Source organism: Ahaetulla prasina, chromosome 1 (assembly GCF_028640845.1).
Source record: "Ahaetulla prasina isolate Xishuangbanna chromosome 1, ASM2864084v1, whole genome shotgun sequence".
Lineage (NCBI taxonomy): Eukaryota > Metazoa > Chordata > Lepidosauria > Squamata > Colubridae > Ahaetulla > Ahaetulla prasina.
The window spans coordinates 333,779,151-333,801,318 of record NC_080539.1 but is presented as its reverse complement, the minus strand read 5'-3'; the positions used below and the strand labels follow the sequence as shown (position 1 = coordinate 333,801,318).

Sequence of the window (22,168 nt, the reverse complement as noted above, 5' to 3'; positions counted from 1 at the left end):
ATCATTTGTTCCCCAATAGGAGGAAAAAGTAAATCACAGATGTGGGTTACAGTGTTATGTATAGCAGTCATTTGCAGTGTTCTGCTTAGACCAAATTATCTGGCCATAATCACAGAAGGATCACATTCAAATGCTAAAAGATGATAATATGGAGAATTTGACTCACCATTCTAATCGTTGTTTTTCGGTTGGTGCACTTGCTAGAAGTACAATATAATGCCTTTGAAAATAAAAAATAACATACTAACTTTCTTTTGAAAATTTGATTTGTATCCTATTTTTCAACATTTATTGTATCTTCCTATATGAACGTTGTCTCCAGTTAACCCAGTATCTGATATAACTATTTTAACTTTTAAAATCTGCCCAGACCTTATATTGGTTAATTTTATCAGTCAAAACAATATTAACAAAATCAAAACACAGCCTTACAAGTTGAAATAAAATGAGATTCAGATTATGTACTTAAAAACTTTACTAGAACTAAGAAATTTATCTTTTAGTTGAAAAAGATGGTTAATATTCTAGTAGTCCATTTTTCTGAAACTGACTTCTAAAACAGAGCCATCTTCCCACATCTATACTGATAGCATGGAATATATTCACGGTAATTCTGAAATATTTTACATTTATGAGTCAGCAAATCATTTACACTTCTACAAAAACTCTGTTAAATATAATGGCCTCAATCCAGAACTCACTATGTGCTTTGATGAGTATGCAGAACTGCTTCAGAAAACAAAAACAGCAATTGTGACAAGAAAAGTTCACAGCAATTATCTGCCTCTACTGAAGTGAATTAGTTTGTGGGCATCTTTTGGCCTGTCTACTGGAAGTTCTGTGATAAATATGACTGTTTTAACATACTGTAAGTTAACCATTGCTTTACAGTGGGTGAGTGCATGCACATATAAAAGTAAAGGTTTCCCTGTCCAGTCATCTCTGACTCTAGAGCGTGGTGCTCATCACTGTTTCTTCAGTAAGGGAGCCAGTGTTGTACTAAGACATTTTCCATGGTCATGTGGCCAGTATGGCTATATGCCAAAGGCGTACGGCACACAGAAATTTGGTTAGGATCACTACAGGTACAAAAAAATAAATAAAACAACAAAAGCAAATCACGGCATTTCTGACTTCCAGAACAGACTTAGAAAATTGTAGCGAGTGATATAGGGAATGAACAATGTAGAATAGTATAATCTGCTACCTGTCATCTTCAAACTCTGTTCTTTATTATTGCTGCTAGGCAAAATAAAACTAGAAGCATCATATGCTCTTGATGGCCTGCAAATAATATTACAATGGACTTTCCCAAACAAATGATAGGATTTGTTCAAATTTCTTTTCCAGCAAAATGTATACAGTAAATTCTTTCATAAAGTTAGTCCAAAATAATCCTACTTTATTGATGTTTAGTTTTGGTTTACAATTCTTATAAATTTTAGGTTATAGTCTCTGATTTGTTATTAATAGTAAACTGAGCATCCAAGCTATTTCAAATGAAATGAAAACTCTTTTTAACAATTAAATGTATCCTAGGCTTGTGCTTTTTCAGCATTTTCTTAGCATGATAATTTGTATCTGAGAGATAGATGCTATTTTCTGATGGATTTTGCTTTAATTAAATACTTCAATAAAGTATAATTTAAGTTCTGAGTTTTTTGTGGCAGAATACACAAAACAAAATATTGGAACATTATTGCATCACCGTTAAATATTAATCAATCTATATTTATTAAACTTGCACTTCTCAATATTTGGAATTGGATCTTTTAATGTAGTATCCTCTAGTTACCACTGCAGTTACTGTTAAGACACATTGTACAGTAAATTCCATACGCTATTACTATACTGAAACCACACATTATTTTAGTCAAGGTGCTTTCTGCATATGGAATTTACTGTAACATTGTAACTATATAAGCATTTTAGATCTAGGGAATCAACCTTTATCAAAACATCCTTGGGAACCTACAACATATGTGTTTTACTTAAACCCAGTTTTACACATAGCTTTTCAGAAAAGATAGTATGCTTGATTATTCAGGTAAGTTAAACTGAAGATTTTTTTCCTCTCCAAAGTAAAATTATTATTCATTGTTTATTTGGGAAGAACGGAAAGGGATGTGCTTAAAGGAGGTCTCTGAATTGGCAACAGAACACTCAAAGCTGTTACAAAGCAAACCATTATATAAAATTCTGTGCAATATAAGGAATTTTGTAGAATTATATGAAATATTTTTCCTTTTATTTCTTTTCTACATCTTATATTTAATTTATATCTCATTCATTAAATGTCTATAATAGATCCTACAATAACCAATGATATGTTTATAACAGTATTATTTTTACAAATGTCCATATTATGTTTTTGCAAAGTAAAATAATCAGAACTCACTTATCTTTTAATAACAAAAGTTAAAATTAACTTTTAAACTTAAAAGTTAAATTTGTGCAATATTTTTAACAATAGAAACTTATGGCAATGAACTACAAAATATATGTGAAATGAGATTTTTATGTTACTGCAACATAAAAGTTTACTTGCTTAAAACATTTACTTACTTAAATGATAAAAGCTTACATAAGAAAAATGTTGAACATCCCTTACATTATGGCAGTTGGAAACATTTTAATATTAAGCAAAAAATAATAATAATCCAAGAACATTGGGGGGGATAACCTCAAAAAGAAGTTCAAAAGTAATATTAGAAAGTATTATTTCTCAGGAAGAATAGTGGAAGCTTGGAACCAACTTCCAGCAGAGGTAATGACTCAATCATCAGTAACTGAGTTTAAACATGCTTGGGATAACTGCATGTCCATCATCCGACAAAAATTTTAAAATAAAAATAAAAATTAATAGCATAATATAAAAATAAATTAAAAGTAATTAATTAACTAAAAAGAAAACAAAAAACAAATAAGTTCAAAAGGCACACTCAATGGACTATTAGGTTTTTTTCTGCGATCACCTTTTTGTTTCTAATGAAATTACTAAAAGTAGAAGAGAAGATAATTGTATCTATTCCTATGCAGAAGAATAACTAGCCCAATTTTCTTTAGTATTCTACAATCTATAATGCAAGAATTAGAATAAAAAAAAACTCAAGACACATTATAATGGTGGCCAGTCTTCTTTTAATAGTGGGAGGGATTGCATTGAAGTATAGGTACCAAGCTCAGACAAAGACAACAGTAAACTACTGCTGAGAGTGGACATCTGTAACTGTAATAGAGGTTACATAAAAATACACACATTTCAAAATATTTTTAATATTTATTTTAATATATATATTCTAAAATAAGTTATATCTTTTCTACAAAAATAGCTATAGCACTTAGATTTATACACTGCTCTATAGAGGTTTATAGCACTCTGAGTAGTTTACAATGTTGCCTCCAACTATCTGGGTCCAGGATCAAACTCCAAACTGTGGGTAGAATTAGTTTGCAATACTGCATTCTAATCATTGCACCATCAGGGCTCCTGACTATTCCACTAATCCAACTCTTTCCCATTATGCTACTTCAATCTCTAATAAGTAATTTGCAAAGCCCCCAAAATCCCATGAAAATATTATAGAGGTGATTTGCTAATTATTAGAATTCACATATATATTCCATATTCAGTTGAAATAATAAAATCAATTCCTATTTCTCCTAGAAGAAATTTAATCAGCAGTGTTTGATCAATTCAGCGTTTGTCCATTACAGCAATGCCAGTCAATTTATCAGTTGAAAACATAGCATTAAACATAAGAATGTTAAGAGATACTTAGAAAGCATCTTTCATACCATAAAATACATACTTGTATTTTTGAAAGAAGTTTGGCGCTTCAAAAAGTTTGGACCACTCTGCCTTACTCAGCAAAATTTCATCTGTGATAGCAAGACCTGAATTACAAAAACACATATTCAGCCTTTTATACATTTTATATTTGAACATAAATTTGCAAATTACAAGGGCTAAGACTAGTATTACAATTAAATATCTTCATTATGAGGGCTTTTTCAGTTTATTATTTAAACTTATCAACAAAGTATCAGAACTCTATACTAACAAGCATATACTCTACTCAGTTTGCTGTGTAAGATTTCAACAAAAATGTATTTGCTTTATCACTCAAGCTCTTGAAAATCAAGAGGGATCAATTTTGGTGCAATTATGTTTTCATGTCATTAAACTGGGTAGGAGTTATATATGATCAGATATTTAGAAACCAAATTGTAGTATGGCTAAAATAATTAACTGAAAGATTTGCTGCCAGTTGAAAGTTTACTGTTCTTAGGATATATATTGTGGTATATAATTACTATTATGGTATATCTGAAAACGTACCAGCTGTAGGTAGGAGCTCCTGGAATATTTTAGAAAGCAAGAACTGGATAAAATACCATACTCAATTACTTTCCATTTGGGAAATGTTCTTCCAAAGTTTTAGTATTTGGGAAATCCATAAATTCATAACTTACTACTATTCATTAAGTGCTTGGCTCTATTATCCATTTAGAACAGGGTTGTCAAACTCAAGGCCCAAGGGCCAGATCTGGCCTGTGGGGGGGGGGGAGTGCACCGCTTAGATCTGGCATGTGGGGCCGCCCTGGAAACAGTGAAGGACTGGCTGTAGTGCCTCTACCAGCAAAAACACAGCTCGGGAGGGCTATATGCAGCTGTGAGTTCCATTTTCACTGGCAGAGGGTTGCAGGAGGCCATCGCAGCAGAAAACAGAGCTTGGGAGCCTGTTTTCGCTGGCAGAGTGGTCTGGCCACCAAAGGCACCCCCAACAAGACTGATGTCAAACTGGCCACACCCAAGTTGGCCATGCCCACCCTGGCCTCCCAAGGTCAAACATATGCGGCCCTCGGTATAATAGTTTGACACCCCTGATTTAGAGCATATACGTAGGGCAGAATTTAACTTTCAGGAATTAGATCTTCAGAATTGCTTACCTTGCTTAAATTCTTCAACCATGACCATACGTGTAGAAACAGACACATTGTAGGTAGAGTTCTGCTGGGGATATGCTGGTGTAATTATAGGCATAAGATGGTACCTATCACTGGGATTTACCTATACATAACAACAGCCAATCAGTTTTCTTCAATCACATTCAAGTAAAAAAATGTGGATCTGTCCATTGAAAAAAAACTTCAAAATGATTATTCTGGTAAGAACTAGTGTGAATCATTTTAAATAGTTAAACGATTTCAAACATAAAAAATGGCCAACGAAAGGTTATTTTGCTTTCAGCAATTGAAAAAAAAAACCTGCTATATTATTATGATCATAGAACTGAATCACTACTTCAATACTGAGGAATGTTGAATTACCTGGCATTAATCCAGGCAGTACAATATTGATGAACCTGGTGGCACATTACTACTTGGATCTGCTTTGTAATATGTAGTCCAAATTTTATTGTAGTATAAATTAAGAAAAGGCCAATTTTATTTTTTTTAAAAAACACAAACAAAAAAAGACTAAGCACCCACAGGATCATATGTTTTTAACGTATCTTTTATTTAGAACAGTTTGTTTGTTGAAGGAATAGCAAATGCATTTCAGTATTTTTAAAAGTTTCATTTTTAGACTTGAAACCCTATTATTCCCTTACATTTGTTTTACTTATCTATTAGAGTACACATTTTTATTGTGCCAAAAGGTAACAAGGCAATAGGAATGGTAAGCATAACATAACATTTAGTAAGGGCTTTTATTGAAGTAAACTATTTATTGTAAACAAAAACTGTACAGTCTTCACATACACCCATTTTGCTTGTTTTGGTGAACCAAACGAGCTCCGATTCCATGTGCTCTGTAGACATAGATCTTAAATCCAGCTGGGATTTCAGCAAGTCCCAAATTCAAATGAGATAGCCACATACAATAGGGAGAAAAATATTCTATTCTTTTTAACCTCTTATGTAAGTCATCCAGAAACCCAATAGATTGTCCAGCAGTACATCAGCCTACAGTACTGCTGAACTAAGGGGATGTGGAGCTGGGTAGGACTGAGTTAAAAAAAAATAATCACCGGGAATCCCATGAAAGTCACTCTGAATTTTCTAATGGAATAATTGAGGAATAGAAAACCATGCTCACAACCATCCACAGAAAAAAGGATACTGTAAGCAACTGCCCATTAGCAGGCATATGTGACATACGTGTACAATACTGGGCCCTCATAGAACCATTATTTCTAATAAAACTATGGATCATTAACACTTAATTCTCAAATTGTATGGTGAATGAACGGATGTAACTTTAAACCTGAAGCACAGTTACATTTTAAGGCTCATCGCTGGTGAATTTTTAGCAACTGAGGGCAGACTTTAAAGCAGACTTGAAATGTAATCCAGGACAAAAAGTAACCATAATCTATATGTTACAAAGAACAGGAAATTCTGAAAAACTACTTGATGTTTGAATTTGTAATGAATAAGTTCTCAGGGGTTTCATCACTTTGCTTTACAGTTTGAACTTATATGGGGAAAAAATAATACACTAACCCTTGGGTCCCATACAGGCAAATTAAGATTGCATTCTTCTGGCTGTTTCAATAGCACTGGATTTGGCCATTCCCTGTTTAGAGAGATTGTAGCACTGAGTAAGAAAAGCACTTATTAAAAAGCAAACAAGCATGTTTGAATGTGAGCTTTTATTTTATACAGATGCAGTATTAGCTGAAACTTTTTTCAAAAGAAATCTCTCTACTTTTATTTATGAAGGAATGTTCTTTCCTTAATTAAAAAAAAATCAGGCCACAGAGTCAGCAATGCCATTTTAAATAAATCACTCCCCCCCAATTAATCTTCATATTTAAAGGGCTCCTGTGGGGGTATATAATTATACTGTTTATGGAGAACATTATTTTAACATTTATAATCCATTTCTCATGCCCGAATGGATAAGAACTGCCATCAGCAAAGAGTATGAATGGTAGGAATATTTTCTATTACTTGGCAAATGAACACAGCATTTGTCTGTTAGTTGTATCCTTACAGAAGAGTGCCTTGATCATTTAAAAATGAATTTAATATGTAAATTAACCAATATATTATTATGTTTTAATGAGTTAACTAACCTTAATAATTCTATTATTCTACCCAATCAAAAGGTGTTTCTTCTGAGAAACAAATTTCAATGCAAATTTGAAAAGCCACATTTTATGCACACCATTCCATCCATCTTACTCAATATTTATAATGTTCCCAGCATAAGGCAATGGTGCATATGTATAAAGTACCACAATGTTTTTACGTTTAATTCTGACCTATACAGGTATTATTGGTCATTCCAGTTCAAACAATATTATAAAAATTAAACCCAACATTAAGAATGACCATGAAGACAGTGATTATGTTTTTTTTATCATAGAGCATTCTTTTTATGAAGAAATAATGAAATTGTTCCCTAGTGGTACCTGGAATTATTTCAGTCTCACCCACCCGTAAAAAAAATCTTAGCGGGGAAGGCTTAAAAAGCATTCAGACCACAATTAAGCATCTCAATTATTCCATGAAATATGTAGCATGGAAATTACATCATGCATGGTCATTGTGGACTAACTATCCTTTAAGGGTCTTAATACCACTGCATCAAACCATTTAGGCTACAAATGTTTGTGTACCCCCTAATCAGTTAAAATTAAAATGGATGACATTATAAGCCAGGAGCTCCTAGGCTCACAAAGGCCATGTTCGGTTTAGTTTAAATGCCTTATATAATGTAAATAGAAGCTTTATACTGGCAGCTATAAAATAACGTTTAGCAACTGTAAATCTCTGCTGCAATGTCTTGCAATCTCCTGGGAGAATAAATGCTCGTTTAAGTGAAACTCTTAACCTGACACCATCTGAATAAATGCCATAGAAACAACACTAAAATTCAGGGTCTATAATAATTTTTATTTTAGTGTAATCTAAAGAGACATACCATTTAGAAAATACCAAGAAAAATTTATGTACAAGAGTTGATGCTATTGCATTTGGATAAAGCTGGCAAGTTCTTGCTACTAGCATAGCCCAGGAAACTCCACCAAGGAAACCTAATATATTGGAATAGATGTTGTGCCCTGTTGTTTAGAAGGGAAAAGAGACAGATAAGTTTAGTTACTTTCATTCAATAGCACAGTATCCTTTTTTAAAATCTAGTTTCATAAGACTCCACTTACGTTTGGCCCACAGTTTGATAGCTCTCAGTGTTAACCTGAAATTGTCAATGTTTGGTACTAGATGGAGAATTTCATCAGTTACTCTGCAACCTGAAACACAGAAGCAAAAAAAACCCTCCATCATAATTTTATGTTTCTTCCAAATACTTGGAAATTTAGTCAAAAGATAACGTTAAACTGTAATATCTAGCTGGGAGGTTTTATATTTGTAATCTAATGCACTTATCGACAAAATGATACACAAACTGATTCTCAATCTCAAGTTTGAAATTCTTAAGTTCAGATGGAAACCATTAAACACAAGCCCAAGTAATTTTGTTATGGGGCAGGCAAAAATTATGATAAATAAAGTACTAAATAATAGTACTAGTCTTAATACAGAGGTGCAGTAGTAGCAGCAATTTATTTCCCAGAAGTTATTTCTCCAAAATGTACTACTTCTTAACAGATAAGACAAATGTGCATTATTATGCAAGCTAAATAATAAGCCAACATTCCAGCAGACAGCTGTTACTCTTCAAAGAATTGTTTACTACTTTCATACCCAAAGCCATGTCATTTAAAAAAACCTTTTTCAATTTGCCACAAATTACTTAGTTTAATGGGGACAAGAAACAAATGGTCCCAACTTCTTAAATCCTCTGCCACATGGTTTTCTACAATAGGTTACACAACTGTTTTATCTTCAGGAGAATGAGAAATAAGTTAATGTCCAATCTGGCTAAATAATGAATTGTGAAAAACATCTACTGTATGCAATTAAGAACGGAAATCATTATGAGAAGTCACTTCCTTAAAAACTAAGGTTCAACTTTTGCTTTGATTACACAAATCTGGTTAAAATAAACTCACCATTAAGACTTCGTATGCATCTAATGTCTAAATTTTTAAGTAGACTATCATCTCGAAGGTCTAGGTCTTCAGGAATAGTTTGCAGTGCTAACCTGGCAAACAAGATATCAATCTAAACAAAAACAAATAAGATAGAATAAGCTCTTAATCATATTATCCCATTTGTTGACAAAATATTACAAAGGTGCAGCTTTTAGGGGAATTCTAATGTAATTTTATTATACAGTTCTCTCAACCAGAATAGCCAGTAATTTTCATAATGCATTTTGCAGCTTTGAATGAGGTAGAAATCTAAACAGAAGATACTTTCATTATTTCCTAATAAAACCTGTTACATGTAATCCTTGCATAAGTTATCATTCATTCAATGACCCTCAAAATTTCCTACAAGTTATAGCCATTGCAGCGTCCGCATGATCACATGATTACAATCTGGAATCTTGGCAATTAGCCTTACAACAGGCTTATTGAATATATAGGGAGTCCTCAACTTAAAACCATTCATTTAGTGATCATTGGAAGTTACAATAGCACTAAACGAAGAGAGTTACAACTAAATACCTGAAGTTATAGCTGTTGCAACATTACCATGGTCATATCATCAAAATTTGGCCACTTAGCAGCCTGCCTGTATTTATGGCTGCAAGGACACTGCAAATATGCTCTTTTGGGTTCCTGCACTCTGCAGCCCGACAGACCTCTGCTATCCTCTTGCTCCCACTCTGACCAAGCATGCTCAGATTGGGCCTCCAAGAGGCAGCTGCTGCCATTTTTCAAGTCTATCTTTCTTTGTCCTTTACTCTTTTACTTTTAAATGAGTCTTGTGACACTCCTTTCTTTTCTCACATCCTCCGAATAGTGCATTCATATATCAAAAGTGCAAGGTAAAGTTCAAGAAGATGTGCAGTTAATTTCACATGACGATTGCAAATAAAATTATGCATGAAGAAAGCCTTTAGTGAAAAAGATTTCATCCCTTACTACTTCAGTAAATAAACAGATTTCCTATTAAATGAGTTTATCCCATATTAAAGTGTGTTTTTGACATTTTGATAGGTTTGGTACTGCTTGTTGCTTTTATAGCGCTACATAGTATGGGACCAGTTTATTTAAAGGACTGCAATAGCTTCTGTTCATCCCATCAGATCTGGCAGAATTGGCGTGTTCCAGGTACGAGTCAGAAAACAATCTCATCTAGCAACTGTAAGGAAGTGTGCTTTCTTTGTCACATGCCCTATGGAACAGCTTCCTTCTTCAAATACATTTGCAAGGTCATAAAAATCTGGGCATTTGGAAAAAAATGTTAATTTGGGAGATTCGGTATGAGTGTATATATCCAATAGTTTATTTCTAATGAATCTTGATGCAGTTTTAATTGCCGTTGTTTTAATATAATTCTCTGCTTTTGTTTCTTTGCTGTCCAGAGTTTCTTAGACAGCAAAGCTTTTAGTTTTGATTTAGCCTCCAAAAGGAAGAAGGCGGAGTCAATACCCATACTTTGGATTCTCATGGCAGTACATCGGAGAATTGTGGACCCCTTTGAAAACAGCCAAGTGTGACTTTATTCTAAAGAGGAGATGTGTAACATATAAGAAAAAGGATTTCATTTACCTCTATTCCATCAAAACACAATTTAATAACAGGAACAAATGCTTCTTCAACAGCCTGAAAAATAAGCATTTTGCAATGAGAACTATTCATTCTATGCATAAACAAAGCTACAGATTGTCCTAGAGTTACAACTCTTTGTTCTGTGATTGTTTCAAGTTATGACATGCTGAAGGGACTTACAACCAATCTCCAAAGTTACAACTGTTGCAGTACCTCTGCAGTCACGTTCAAAATTTAGATACCTGTCCACCCTTAGGACCACAGTGGTGTTTCAACTCTCCTCCCTCTGCCTATCTCTTTCTCATTTATGCCCTATTTGTCCCCTGCACTCTGTGGCCTGAGGCCCCAGATGACTTTTACCATCTTCCTGCTCTGGCTGCTGACCAATTATGCCTGGCCTGGTCCTTTAGGAGGTAACTGCTGACCACACAAGGCTTTCTTCCAGAGATCACACATGGCAGTTTCCTCAGGAGACCTGGGGAAAATGGGCTCACATTGTGGGCTCATGTGAAGAGCCAGGGCGGGCATGCATTGTCAGCAACAAGTGCAAGATGGAAAAGGTCAGCTGGGGATATGGAGTGCAGGGCAGCAAGGTTCTCAAAGCACAGGATAGCAAAAGCTGCAGCAGCTGGGCTTCCTAGGACACAGTGACTTTGTGCTGCTTGGCAGATCTGCACCATGTTACTGGGCCTTCCCAGGACATGGCAACTTTGCACCATACTGCTGGGCTGAATTGTGACAGGTGAGCTTTCAGGGACAGCTATGTTTTTGCACTGTGCTATGGCTCAGAGGCTTCTTGCATTCCCACAGCCTCGGTGCACCAAGAAGCCATTGAACCAAAGTGTGGCAAGTAACCCCAGAGCCATGATGTTTTGGGACCACTTGCTGCACCACAAGGCAGGGTTCAGAGCAGCCAAAAGGGCAGAAATGTCAGAAAGATAGACAGGTTGGGCCGGGGAAGTTGGAGGCAGTCCCTTACTTTACTAAGGTTCAAGGCTGAGAGGGACTAAGCCCAGAATGGCTTGGGGTGGGTCCTTAGCTAACAATTGGTGGAATTAGCTTCACAAAAGCAATAGGGAGCATGAGAATTGCCACTGCTAAGTGATGCAGTCACACGATGTCACACTTTATTCCACAGTTGGGAATTTTGGTCCCAACTGTGGTCCTAATCAAAGACTAAAAAGATGGGATTGGTTTTGAGTCCTACTGTATCTAATTCTATAATAAATATCAACAAAACAATTAAGCAATTGCAATAGAAATAGAATTGCACTGTTGGAGGATATTGCAAAACTAGCATTACTTCATCATGCACTATAGAATAACTTTTTGGATTGTTTGGTTTGGATTTATAAAATTTATAAATTAAAAGAGAATCTGCATACCCGTAAGTCTTTGACCTCTTCCTGTAATTTCAGTTTTTCATAAAATGAGGTGAAAAAATCACTTCTGTCAACATGCCTCGGCGCCACACATAATGCATCAATGTCTGCACCTAAAACAAGCAAACATAAACTGTTAAATATCACATAAACTGCCAAAATGTCAAGGCTGAAATGTCTACTTTCAGTAATAATATTCTTTAGTTCAATATATTAAAGTACATTGGACAATATTCACCATGATTTTCTTGTTAATTTGAATGCATACTTTCAAATCTGCCATTTACAATCACCCCCAAATAATCTAATTGTCAGTTACATTTCTAATTTCCTCAAATTTAAGATAAAATAACCAATTCAAAACATGAAATTTAATATCTCTATAATTTTGCAGCTTATTTCTTCTAGTGAAGAACTGTTATTCTTAATTCAACATTTAAGTAAATGTTTCATGATATGCATATCACATGGCCCAAATAGAAAGCTACATTACCATTGATTGGTAATATTTAACTAAAATAAGACATATATTTTTCATTCTCCAAATATATAGTATTTTAAGCAGAGTATGTTTTTAAATTAATGAAGCTAATGCTAGGTTCTATTCACTTACATAGAATCAACTGGGCAGAATTAACAGTTTATATTAGGGTTACTTTTCACTGAAAGTGTGAAAGGCTGCTTCAGAGCTTCCTGAAGCTCTGGGATGATCATAGACTGCTGCACTGACATCAAAGGAAGAAGAAGGGCTCAACTTTTGGGGATCTTCTTGTAGAGTTCAAAGATGGGAATAGGAGAACTCTTTGATTACAAGAAATCCTTGAGAAATCTCCAAAACAAAGAAAGTAATACACAAATAGAGACTACGAAGTACATAACTATCACCAAGACATGGAAGGATACCCATGCTGGTTTTTGAAGAATGCATTATCTTTACAATAGGTGCAACATTCTTCATTGTTCTGACGGCAAAAATACCAAAGACTAAAAACTACTGTATACTTCATTGTAAGACATAATCACAGAGATTTGAGTTGAACAGAAAAGTTTTAGTTGATTTAATTGAAATAGGAATTGTTAACATTATAGGGCTAACATCACACAGTGGCCCCATGAAAAATTTTCTGCCCAATCTTCTCTAATAGCCAAGATCAGTTTAGAAGAGGTAACCAGATGACACTGCCTGAGGCAGCAAAGGGCCTTTCTTGCCACAAGGAGATGCATCTGAACATTTACTTGTCACAAGTGGGAAACCTTCTACTAATTTTACTTCCAACATAATTCTTGTGAAAATTGTGTACATTTCCGAGATGTTGTACTTTTTTTTTGTAACTGAACACAGATCTGTCTGTCCATCCATCCATCCATCCACCCACCCATGATAAATTACCTTTTGTGTGCACGCCTAATCGATATGAGCCAAATGTAAAAATTTTCCCACCAACGTTTTCTATTACAGATTGTGGAAGATTCTGAAGAAATAAAAATATGATTTGAGTTTTTTTTCAATTTTGTAAACCATGCAGCCAACACTGGAAGTTTTAAAGAAGATGTTGGATAACCATGTCTGAAGTGGTGTAGGGTTTCCTGCCTATGCAGGGGGTTGGACTAGAAGACCTCCAAGATCCCTTCCAATTCTGTTATTATTTTCTGTTCTACTAATATTGAAAGATAGGGAACAGAAGCTAGTTACCATATAGACAGCACAATAGCTATCATGTATCCTGAGCTCCAATTAGTAGTTTATTGCTCAGACATATAGAACAAATTCATCTAAATATAATAAAATCATACCAATTATAATGGCTTTCTCTAGCTCAACAGAACTATACTGAAATATAGAAATATAGTATAGTTCAACATGAACAATTATACATTTAATGTATCTAATGAGAAGTTATAAAAAGTTGTTTCCTTATACACTAAAATCCACTTGTTGAAATAGTGCATTGTAAGATTACAACAAGAAAGAGAAATATAACAAATTGAGGATTGCAAAGAAAATCATTACAAAGTTCAATCACCCTCAGTTACATTCATTTTAGGGAATCCATAATCTCTGTCTACTGGAAATGATAAGACTTGTAAGAGACTAAATAAACAAGTTTCTAATTAAATCTGCAAGGATAAATATCTGAAAGTCCACTTTTTCCCCCTTGAAACGTTTTATTATTTCTGGTTTATTTATACTAAAAACTATAAATATGTAATATTCCTCTCAAGATATCTTTTATCCATCTGAAAGAGTATCTCCTACAAGTTTACACCATAATACATGTGATCTTTTTAAGCTTTGTCATTTTTAAATGAATAAAAATATTCATACCTTAATTTCACTGATTTCTCGTATCCATTCCTTTACTAAGTTATTTAGCTTTCCCAAAATTAGAATTCTGTTGATGAAATATACAATTATTACATCTACATAAATTGCTAATGTTACTATCATCATCATCATTACAATGTTTCTATATTTGATGTTTTTATTTGCTAGGCTGTTAGCTATTTTAGGACTTCCACATGTTTAAAAAAAGTCTTTAAATACTAAATAACATTGTACTTGAAAGGTAATTCACAAAAAATACTCCCATTTGCTAACAATTCAGCAATTGTTATGTTAATTTTGTGCTGAAAAACTGTGCAATAGATATAATTCCCATTTCACTCTTATATGTGATGAACATGACCAGAAAATTCCTATATGATAGGAACAACTATATTGCAAAATAAGAATCAAACTATGAATGAAAATTTCACAAAACTAAACTTTTTAAAATATAAAAACAGAACTGAGATGTCGTTCAGAAATTTAAATTTTCAACAACTGGAGCCTGAAACAATTGGAAGAACATTTTTGTTCTATGTTGCTTCCATTATGAATTTTCATTTTTCCTGAGAAAGTTTCACACAAGAAAACTAAAGAGTTGTATTCACCTGCGTTGCAGTTCTTCCTCCTCTTCAAAGACACCAAAGGGTTTTAGGGTTTCAATTAGCTTTTGGGTAAGTGTACAGTCATTTTCCTTAGGGGAAGCTAAACTGATTGGTGAGGTAATGCCATAATGTTTCTGCGGCTGTTGTGTTTGTTGTGATCCCTGGGTTGTAACTGGACTGCAAGCAAACAAAACAAAATTAAAATAAATAAAATTTTAACAAGAAGTAGTTACTGTAGTCAACAGAAAAAAATAAACTGAAGAAAGCTAGAAATTTGAAAACAGTTATTTAATGAAATATCTATTTATAAATTTGCAAAAGTTATTAAATAAGCATACTATTACATATGAAACCATCTCTATATTAAGTAACTTATTTTGCCTAGTTCATCATCAACTCTTCGTTTTCTTAAGAAAAATTATTAACATATGATAGCACCAAAATAAACAAACCAACAAACCATACTCAACATGTAGTCCTTAATGGAAGTATGTCTACATGGAGGCAAGCATGTAATGGGATACCTCAAGGTTCAATTTTATCCCCAATACTTTTTGACATCTTCATAAACAATTTAGATGAAGAAATAAAATTTGCAGTCAACAAGCTGGCAGGAATAGCCAATGCCAGAAAGATTGACAGACTTGAACACAATAAAAAAACCCGCAATTCAGTGGTAATAAAAGTAAGGTTTTACATTTAGGCAAGAAAAGCCAAGTGCACAAGTATAGAATAGGTCCATGATGGCGAACCTATGGCATGCATATCAGAGGTGACACACAGCACCTTCTCTGTGGGCATACGAGCCATCACTCCATCTCAGATCCGCTGCGCATGTGCGTGTGCCTCCAGCTAACCAGCTGGTCTGTGGGTCTCTGCCGCACATGCACGGGGGGGCATGCATTTGGCGCACATGGGGGGGCATGCTTGCATTCGTGGGGGGCAGGGCGCATGCACCAAGCGTGCATTGCATTCGTGCATGCACACACACGCTTTGGGCACTTGATCCAGAAAAGGTTAGCCATCACTGGAATAGATGGTACCTGGCTCAATGGCAATAATTGTTAGAGGGATCTAGAAGTCCTAGGGAACAACCACTTAAATATGAGCCAGCAGCATGCTTCAATTTCAAAAAACAGGCAGCATAGTCCTAGTCTACATCATCAGAGGGACAGAATCATGATCACGGGAAGTGTTAGTACTAGTTTATAATACTTTGGCAAGACCACACTTGGAATACTGCATCCAGTTTTGGTCACCACAATACAAAAAAGATGTTGAAACTTTAGAAAAGAGTACAGAGAAGAGCAACAAAGATGATTAAAGGACTGGAAGCTAAAACATATATAGAAGGGTTGCAGTTCATTGAGATTTAATATTCTGGAAATATGCCGAAACTGTACTGTTGACTTCATTTTGTAAATGAAAACATTTTGGGAAATCAAACACTTTCAGTGTGATTAACAACATATCTACTGACTTGTATTTCCTTTTTGTTCTAATGTTTCCTCCAAAAGTTTATGAGAAGCCTGAAACTAATTAGGCCACAGTACCTTTTTCCTAGTTCTCAGTATAGATGGTGGAATTAGCACAATAGTTGATCAGCATTTTTAATGTGATATAATTTAGTATTTCCAAACATTTTTCCTTCAAATTTTGCAATTCTGAGGGTTGTGTGGCAGTTCTTAACTTAGCAACTGGATACAGCCATGTATTAGAATGATAGACAACAAAAAATAAAAACAAAACTCATGAAATATTACCAAATTTTCTAGAATAATAACATAATACATGAGTCAGTTTAGTGTTTAAGGCACATGAATAGGAAGGAGACCATGAGTTCTAATGTTGCCTTAGGTACAAAGTCAGCTGGGTGAAATCAGTGAGTTAATCATTTTCACACATCACTTCCAAAAATCTTGATGGGAAACTGAAGGGATTAGTTGAAGCATTTGCCAAGACTCAACATTGACTGGAAGGCACACCAAAAAAAAAATAATAAAATGTACAAAACATAATGCACGCAAAACTGAAATTGACCAAATACAGAATGACCCATACATTCTTAATTTCCAAGGCAGTTAAAATAACAGCTAAATGAGTAGTTTCAGAAAGAAACTACAGTTTATTTGATCTTGTTTCCACAAAAGATTTAAATATATTTAATTAACTTGCCAAACAACATAAATAAGACATTAAGGATAAATATTCCAAATTAACCTTTGAATAACTTCAAATTTTAAGCATACTGCCTCTACAATAATTGCTATTAGTATTGGTCCAGAGCTTTACTCAAGAATATCATTTTATCAAACAGATTAATGTTAATATACATACATCCTACTGTGAGTTTTTACAGCCAGGCAAAAACAAAAATATAAACATTAAAAACATTTTAAAAACTAAATTCAGTTTGGCTAAGAGAGACTAAAAAACTCTAATAAAAAAAACCCATTAAAACTATTAGGCCAGCCTTGCGCGATGAAACAAAAGTGTCTTCAGCTCGCGGCGAAAGGTCCGGAGTCAGGGATTTGACATAACCCTGGGGGCAGCTCGTTCCAGAGGGCAGGAGCCTCCACAGAGAAGGCCCTCCCCCTGGAGGTCGCCAGTCGACATTGTCTGACCGACGGCACCCTGAGGAGACCCTCCCTATGGGAGCACACTGGTTGATGGGAGGCAATTGGTAGCAGCAGGCAGTCCGGTAAATAATCCGGTCCTATGCCATGGAGCGCTTTAAAGGTGGTAACCAGCACCTTGAATTGCACCCAGAAGACCACCGGCAACCAGTGTAGCTTGCGCAGGAGAGGTGTTACATGGGAGCCTCGAGTTGCTCCCTCTACTACCCGCGCAGCCGCATTCTGGACCAGTTGGAGCCTCCAGGTGCTCTTCAAGGGTACCCCCATGTAGAGAGCGTTGCAGTAGTCCAGGCGGGAAGTGACGAGGGCATGAGTGACTATGCATAAGGAATCCCGGTCTAGGAAAGGGTGCAACTGGCGTATCAGGCGAACCTGATAGAAAGCACCCCTGGCGACAGCCGTCATATGCTCTTCTAAAGACAGCCGTACATCCAGGAGGACGCCTAGATTGCGAACCCTTTCTATGGGGGCCAATGACTCGCCCCCAACAGTCAGCGATGGAGTCAGCTGACTATACTGGGATGCCGGCATCCACAGCCACTCAGTCTTGGAAGGGTTGAGTCGAAGCCTGTTTTTCCCCATTCAGACCCGCACGGCCTGCAAACACCAGGACATCACTTCAACGGCTTCGTTGGGGTGGTTAGGGGTGGAAATGTACAGCTGTGTATCATCAGCATACAGATGACATCGCACCCCAAAACCACGGATGATCTCACCCAGCGGCTTCATGTAGATGTTGAACAGGAGAGGCGAGAGAACCGACCCCTGTGGCACCCCACATGAGGCGTCTCGCGGTCGAACTCTGTCCCCCTGCCAACACCATCTGCAACCGGTCAGAAAGGTAGGAGGAGAACCACCGGAAAACGGTGCCCCCCACTCCCAACCCCTCCAGCCGTCGCAGCAAGATACCATGGTCGATGGTATCAAAAGCCGCTGAAAGATCCAATAGGACCAGGGCAGAGGAACAACCCCTGTCCTGGGCCCTCCAGAGATCATCTACCAACGCGACCAATGCCGTCTCCGTGCTGTACCCAGGCCGAAAGCCGGACTGGAACGGGTCAAGATAGATAGTTTCATCCAGGTACTGGGGGAGCTGTTGCGCCACCACACTCTCAACAACCTTCGCCACAAAACGAAGAATTGGAGACGGGACGATAATTCTCTAAAGCAGCTGGATCCAGGGAGGGCTTCTTGAGGAGGGGCCTCACCGCCGCCTGTTTTAAGGCAGCGGGGAAGACAACCTCCATCAGACGCGTTGACAATTCCCTGAAGCCAGCCTCGTGTAACCTCCCGGGTGGCCAGTACCAGCCAGGAGGGACACGGGTCTAATAAACATGTGGTCGCGTTAAGCCTCCCCAATATCCTGTCCATGACACAACCATGATACAACCATGATACAACCATCATGCCACTCTGATTGTATCCAACTGGATACTATATCATATTCCAAGTCCATACCAGTTATAACCAGTTTAAGACTTGGAGTATTTTATTTCAATGGTTTCCAACCTGTGACCCGTGAGATCTATCAATCCCTTGGCTGATTTCTCTTCCATAGACTCCATAAAGTCTCAGAAGCAGCTTTGGGGGAAACGGAGAAAGGCACTATCTTTTTATCATCCATATGTTTGAAACTTAAACCACTGGACTCTGTTAGAATCTCTCTTACAGATATATACCCACAAACTTTACATGTTTACTAATTGATACTTGTTAATGAAATGGTTTTGGAGGGAAAATAAAATACAAGAATGTACTAGCTAAGAAATAGTAAATTAATGTTGTTTCATTTGCCAATCAACTTATCCTTTCCATTATCTGTCAATCTTAAAATGCTGTGTTGTATTCTACTAAATTATTCCTGCCATAGTGATATTTAATATAGCTGAGATCTCAATGTCATGGATAGTTTAAAAGTTGTAGCTGCTTTACATAGATAATCCTTGCTTACTGATCACTTGTTCAGTGACTGTGGTTGCCATTTGTGACTTTGCCTGCCAACTTTCCACAAGCAATAAATGGGAAAGCAGGCAGGGAAAGACACAAGTCACTCTGGTATGTGCCCAAAGGCTTCCTGCAGTTGCGTGTCATTCACTCCCCAGCTTTCCAGTATTCGCATGCAGCCTGTCCAAGCACTTCCCTAACTCACACACAGCTAGCCCTCCCAAGGCCTTTCCCAACCCCCTGTGGCATTTCCATGCTCCTTACTGGTACTTTCCCTGCTCTCTATGGTACTTTTAACAACCTGCAAATCTTAGGTTACAACAGCAACTAGGACTGCTGAAATTGTCATTGCTAAGTGATGTGGTTATGTGACATTGCTCTTTACAAATGCATTGGTTAACAATGGCAAACTCAGTTCCAAATACAGTACTATAGTTACCCAAAGACACCTGCATGTTATTTTATTTGGCAGTCTCCCTCAAATCTGCCCATGCCAGAAACACTGTTTTGGAATATCAAACTGGAAGTGATTGCTGTTGATCAAAAAGCACAAGCATTAAGAAAAAATTCAACCAGCAATATATCTCGATCTAACATATTTCATAAATAAGATTTCAAGTTTTAAAAGATATTCAGAGAACTTGTGCATTATAAAGAATAGTTTTGTTAAATTTAGAATAAATTTCTAAGTAAACACCTATCAACCGGTTATGTAAACTTGAGACAAAAATAATTTATTGTTTATATTTAGAAGTAATGAAGAATAAACATTCAAAATCAAATAAATACATGCATTTGCAATGCTTTTAGACTGTTGAAAGGAATCAAAATAAACTTAAACTGAATTTTTGACTTAACTTTTGACTCTACATCTACAAAAGGACATCCAATAGTGGGTATTTTTCTACCACTTGATCTGTAAGCAGAACCACTGTCATTGTCTTCTTTCTTATAGGTCTGATGGTTAGTTAATTAAGAGCATATTATTGCAGATAATATAATAAAAAAGTCAGTAGATGCTTCATGGATTATAGAAACATCTTTGATTGCATGGATAACATCATTCTCAGGAAAGTGCTCAGAAAAATTGGTATCTCTGAACATCTCATTGTCCTCATGAGAAATTTACATAGCGCTCAGGACACTACAGTATGAACAGAATATGGCGAAAATCACTGGCTCCAGGTTTGCAAAGAAGGGTGACAAGACTGCTTATTCTCCCTTTATTTATTAAACATTCATGTTGAATATATATTGAAGTAAGATGGATTGGAAGAAAAATATTTTAAAACTGGAGGAAGAAGCACCAATACCAGTGCTAATCTGATATTACCCTGATAGTCAAAAAATGTAAAGGATGTGCAAACCTTTGTATAAAAGTCAAAGAGCACAGTAAAAAAATTAAACTAAAATTAAATATAAAGAAAAGCAAACTAAAGACAACAAGTAGAACAACCAGGCTTAGAATTGACAATGAAGATACTGACTTGGTGGTAGCTTTCGCCATTTAGGATCTACCATTTACCGTAAAGAAACAAGCAGTCAAGAAATTTGCCACAGACTAGCACTTGGTACAGCAGCTATGAAGACCTTGGAAAAATACATGCAAGTCATTGTATTCCCTATGACTCTATGGAAGTGAAAGTTGGACTTGAGAAAGAAGCAGAATAGGAGCAGCACTGATGTCTTTGAACTTTGATTTTGGAGAAGAGTTTTGAGCCCATTGGGAACAATCAATAAAACAAACTGATGGATCACTGAATGAATCAACCCAGAATTCTCATTCAAGGCACAAATGACAAAGCTGAAATTATCCTATTTAGGATACATTATGTGAAGACCCAGCTCTCAGAAGAACACTCTAATACTGGGAAAGGTGAAAAGAAAAAGAAAATGACGTCCAGTTGCAAGGTGGATGGATTCAGTTACAGTGCAATGAGTATTGTAACTGAGTCCATGACCATTGGAAGAGCTGGAAGAACAGATTATAGAGACAGACCGTCATGGACTAATGTAGTCACTAGGAGTTGAAAAATGTTTTGATAGGCTATGCCCCATAGACTAGTAAAAATGGAAGCTTTGATCCATCTTGTGATGATGGCTGAAAAGACTATGTGACTCAAGGGCACCTCTTAGAAGAATACTACATAGTCTGTGAGCATGTAACTTCCACCTTCCATTTGGCTCAAGTGACAAGAAACGAAACTCTTGACTGTGGTGAACTATATAGTATCTCTGGCATGAAAGTTCAAAAAATTCAAAAAATCTATTTATGTGATGCACTGATCCTCTGTAGTAGAAGTTCCAATCTCCAAGACTAGTGACAGATATTAGGAAGGCCACCTTCACAATAACCATTTTAAGGGTATGGTGTATAAAGATTCAAGATGTGATTATCTTAATGCCTTGGCTAGGTTAAGTACAACATTGAAAAGCAATGCAACATCAGTACCAAAAGTACAGGGGACTTGCTAACTTGGATTATTATGCAAAAGTGGGCCAAAAAAACGTCCTCTGAAATAACTGATTGGGACCAAGAACCACACTTAAGGTGCTTGATATAGGCTATACTGTCTCAACTCTTGAGAGGTCAGAATTTGGGGCATTATCAGAGCTTAAGTAGATGTTTATATCT

The 22,168-nt window shown here is 36.1% G+C and overlaps 1 protein-coding gene across 2 annotated transcripts in view; it reads right to left on the bottom strand.

Moving 5' to 3' along the window:
- PAPOLA (poly(A) polymerase alpha) overlaps positions 1–22,168 on the bottom strand; it is a 46,119-nt gene that overhangs the window by 16,916 nt on the left and 7,035 nt on the right. Inside the window, exons 2-13 of one of the 2 annotated variants that reach the window (XM_058162644.1) lie at positions 14,957–15,130; positions 14,349–14,415; positions 13,413–13,494; positions 12,026–12,135; positions 10,641–10,694; positions 9,030–9,141; positions 8,178–8,267; positions 7,940–8,078; positions 6,514–6,586; positions 4,954–5,074; positions 3,813–3,897; positions 167–220 (exon numbers count right to left, since the gene is read on the bottom strand). In XM_058162644.1, coding sequence (XP_058018627.1) covers positions 167–220; positions 3,813–3,897; positions 4,954–5,074; positions 6,514–6,586; positions 7,940–8,078; positions 8,178–8,267; positions 9,030–9,141; positions 10,641–10,694; positions 12,026–12,135; positions 13,413–13,494; positions 14,349–14,415; positions 14,957–15,130 — 1,161 coding nt within the window. Of the gene's footprint in view, positions 1–166; positions 221–3,812; positions 3,898–4,951; positions 5,075–6,513; positions 6,587–7,939; positions 8,079–8,177; positions 8,268–9,029; positions 9,142–10,640; positions 10,695–12,025; positions 12,136–13,412; positions 13,495–14,348; positions 14,416–14,956; positions 15,131–22,168 lie in introns of those variants that run through there. The other variant, XM_058162645.1, reaches the window with a different exon arrangement.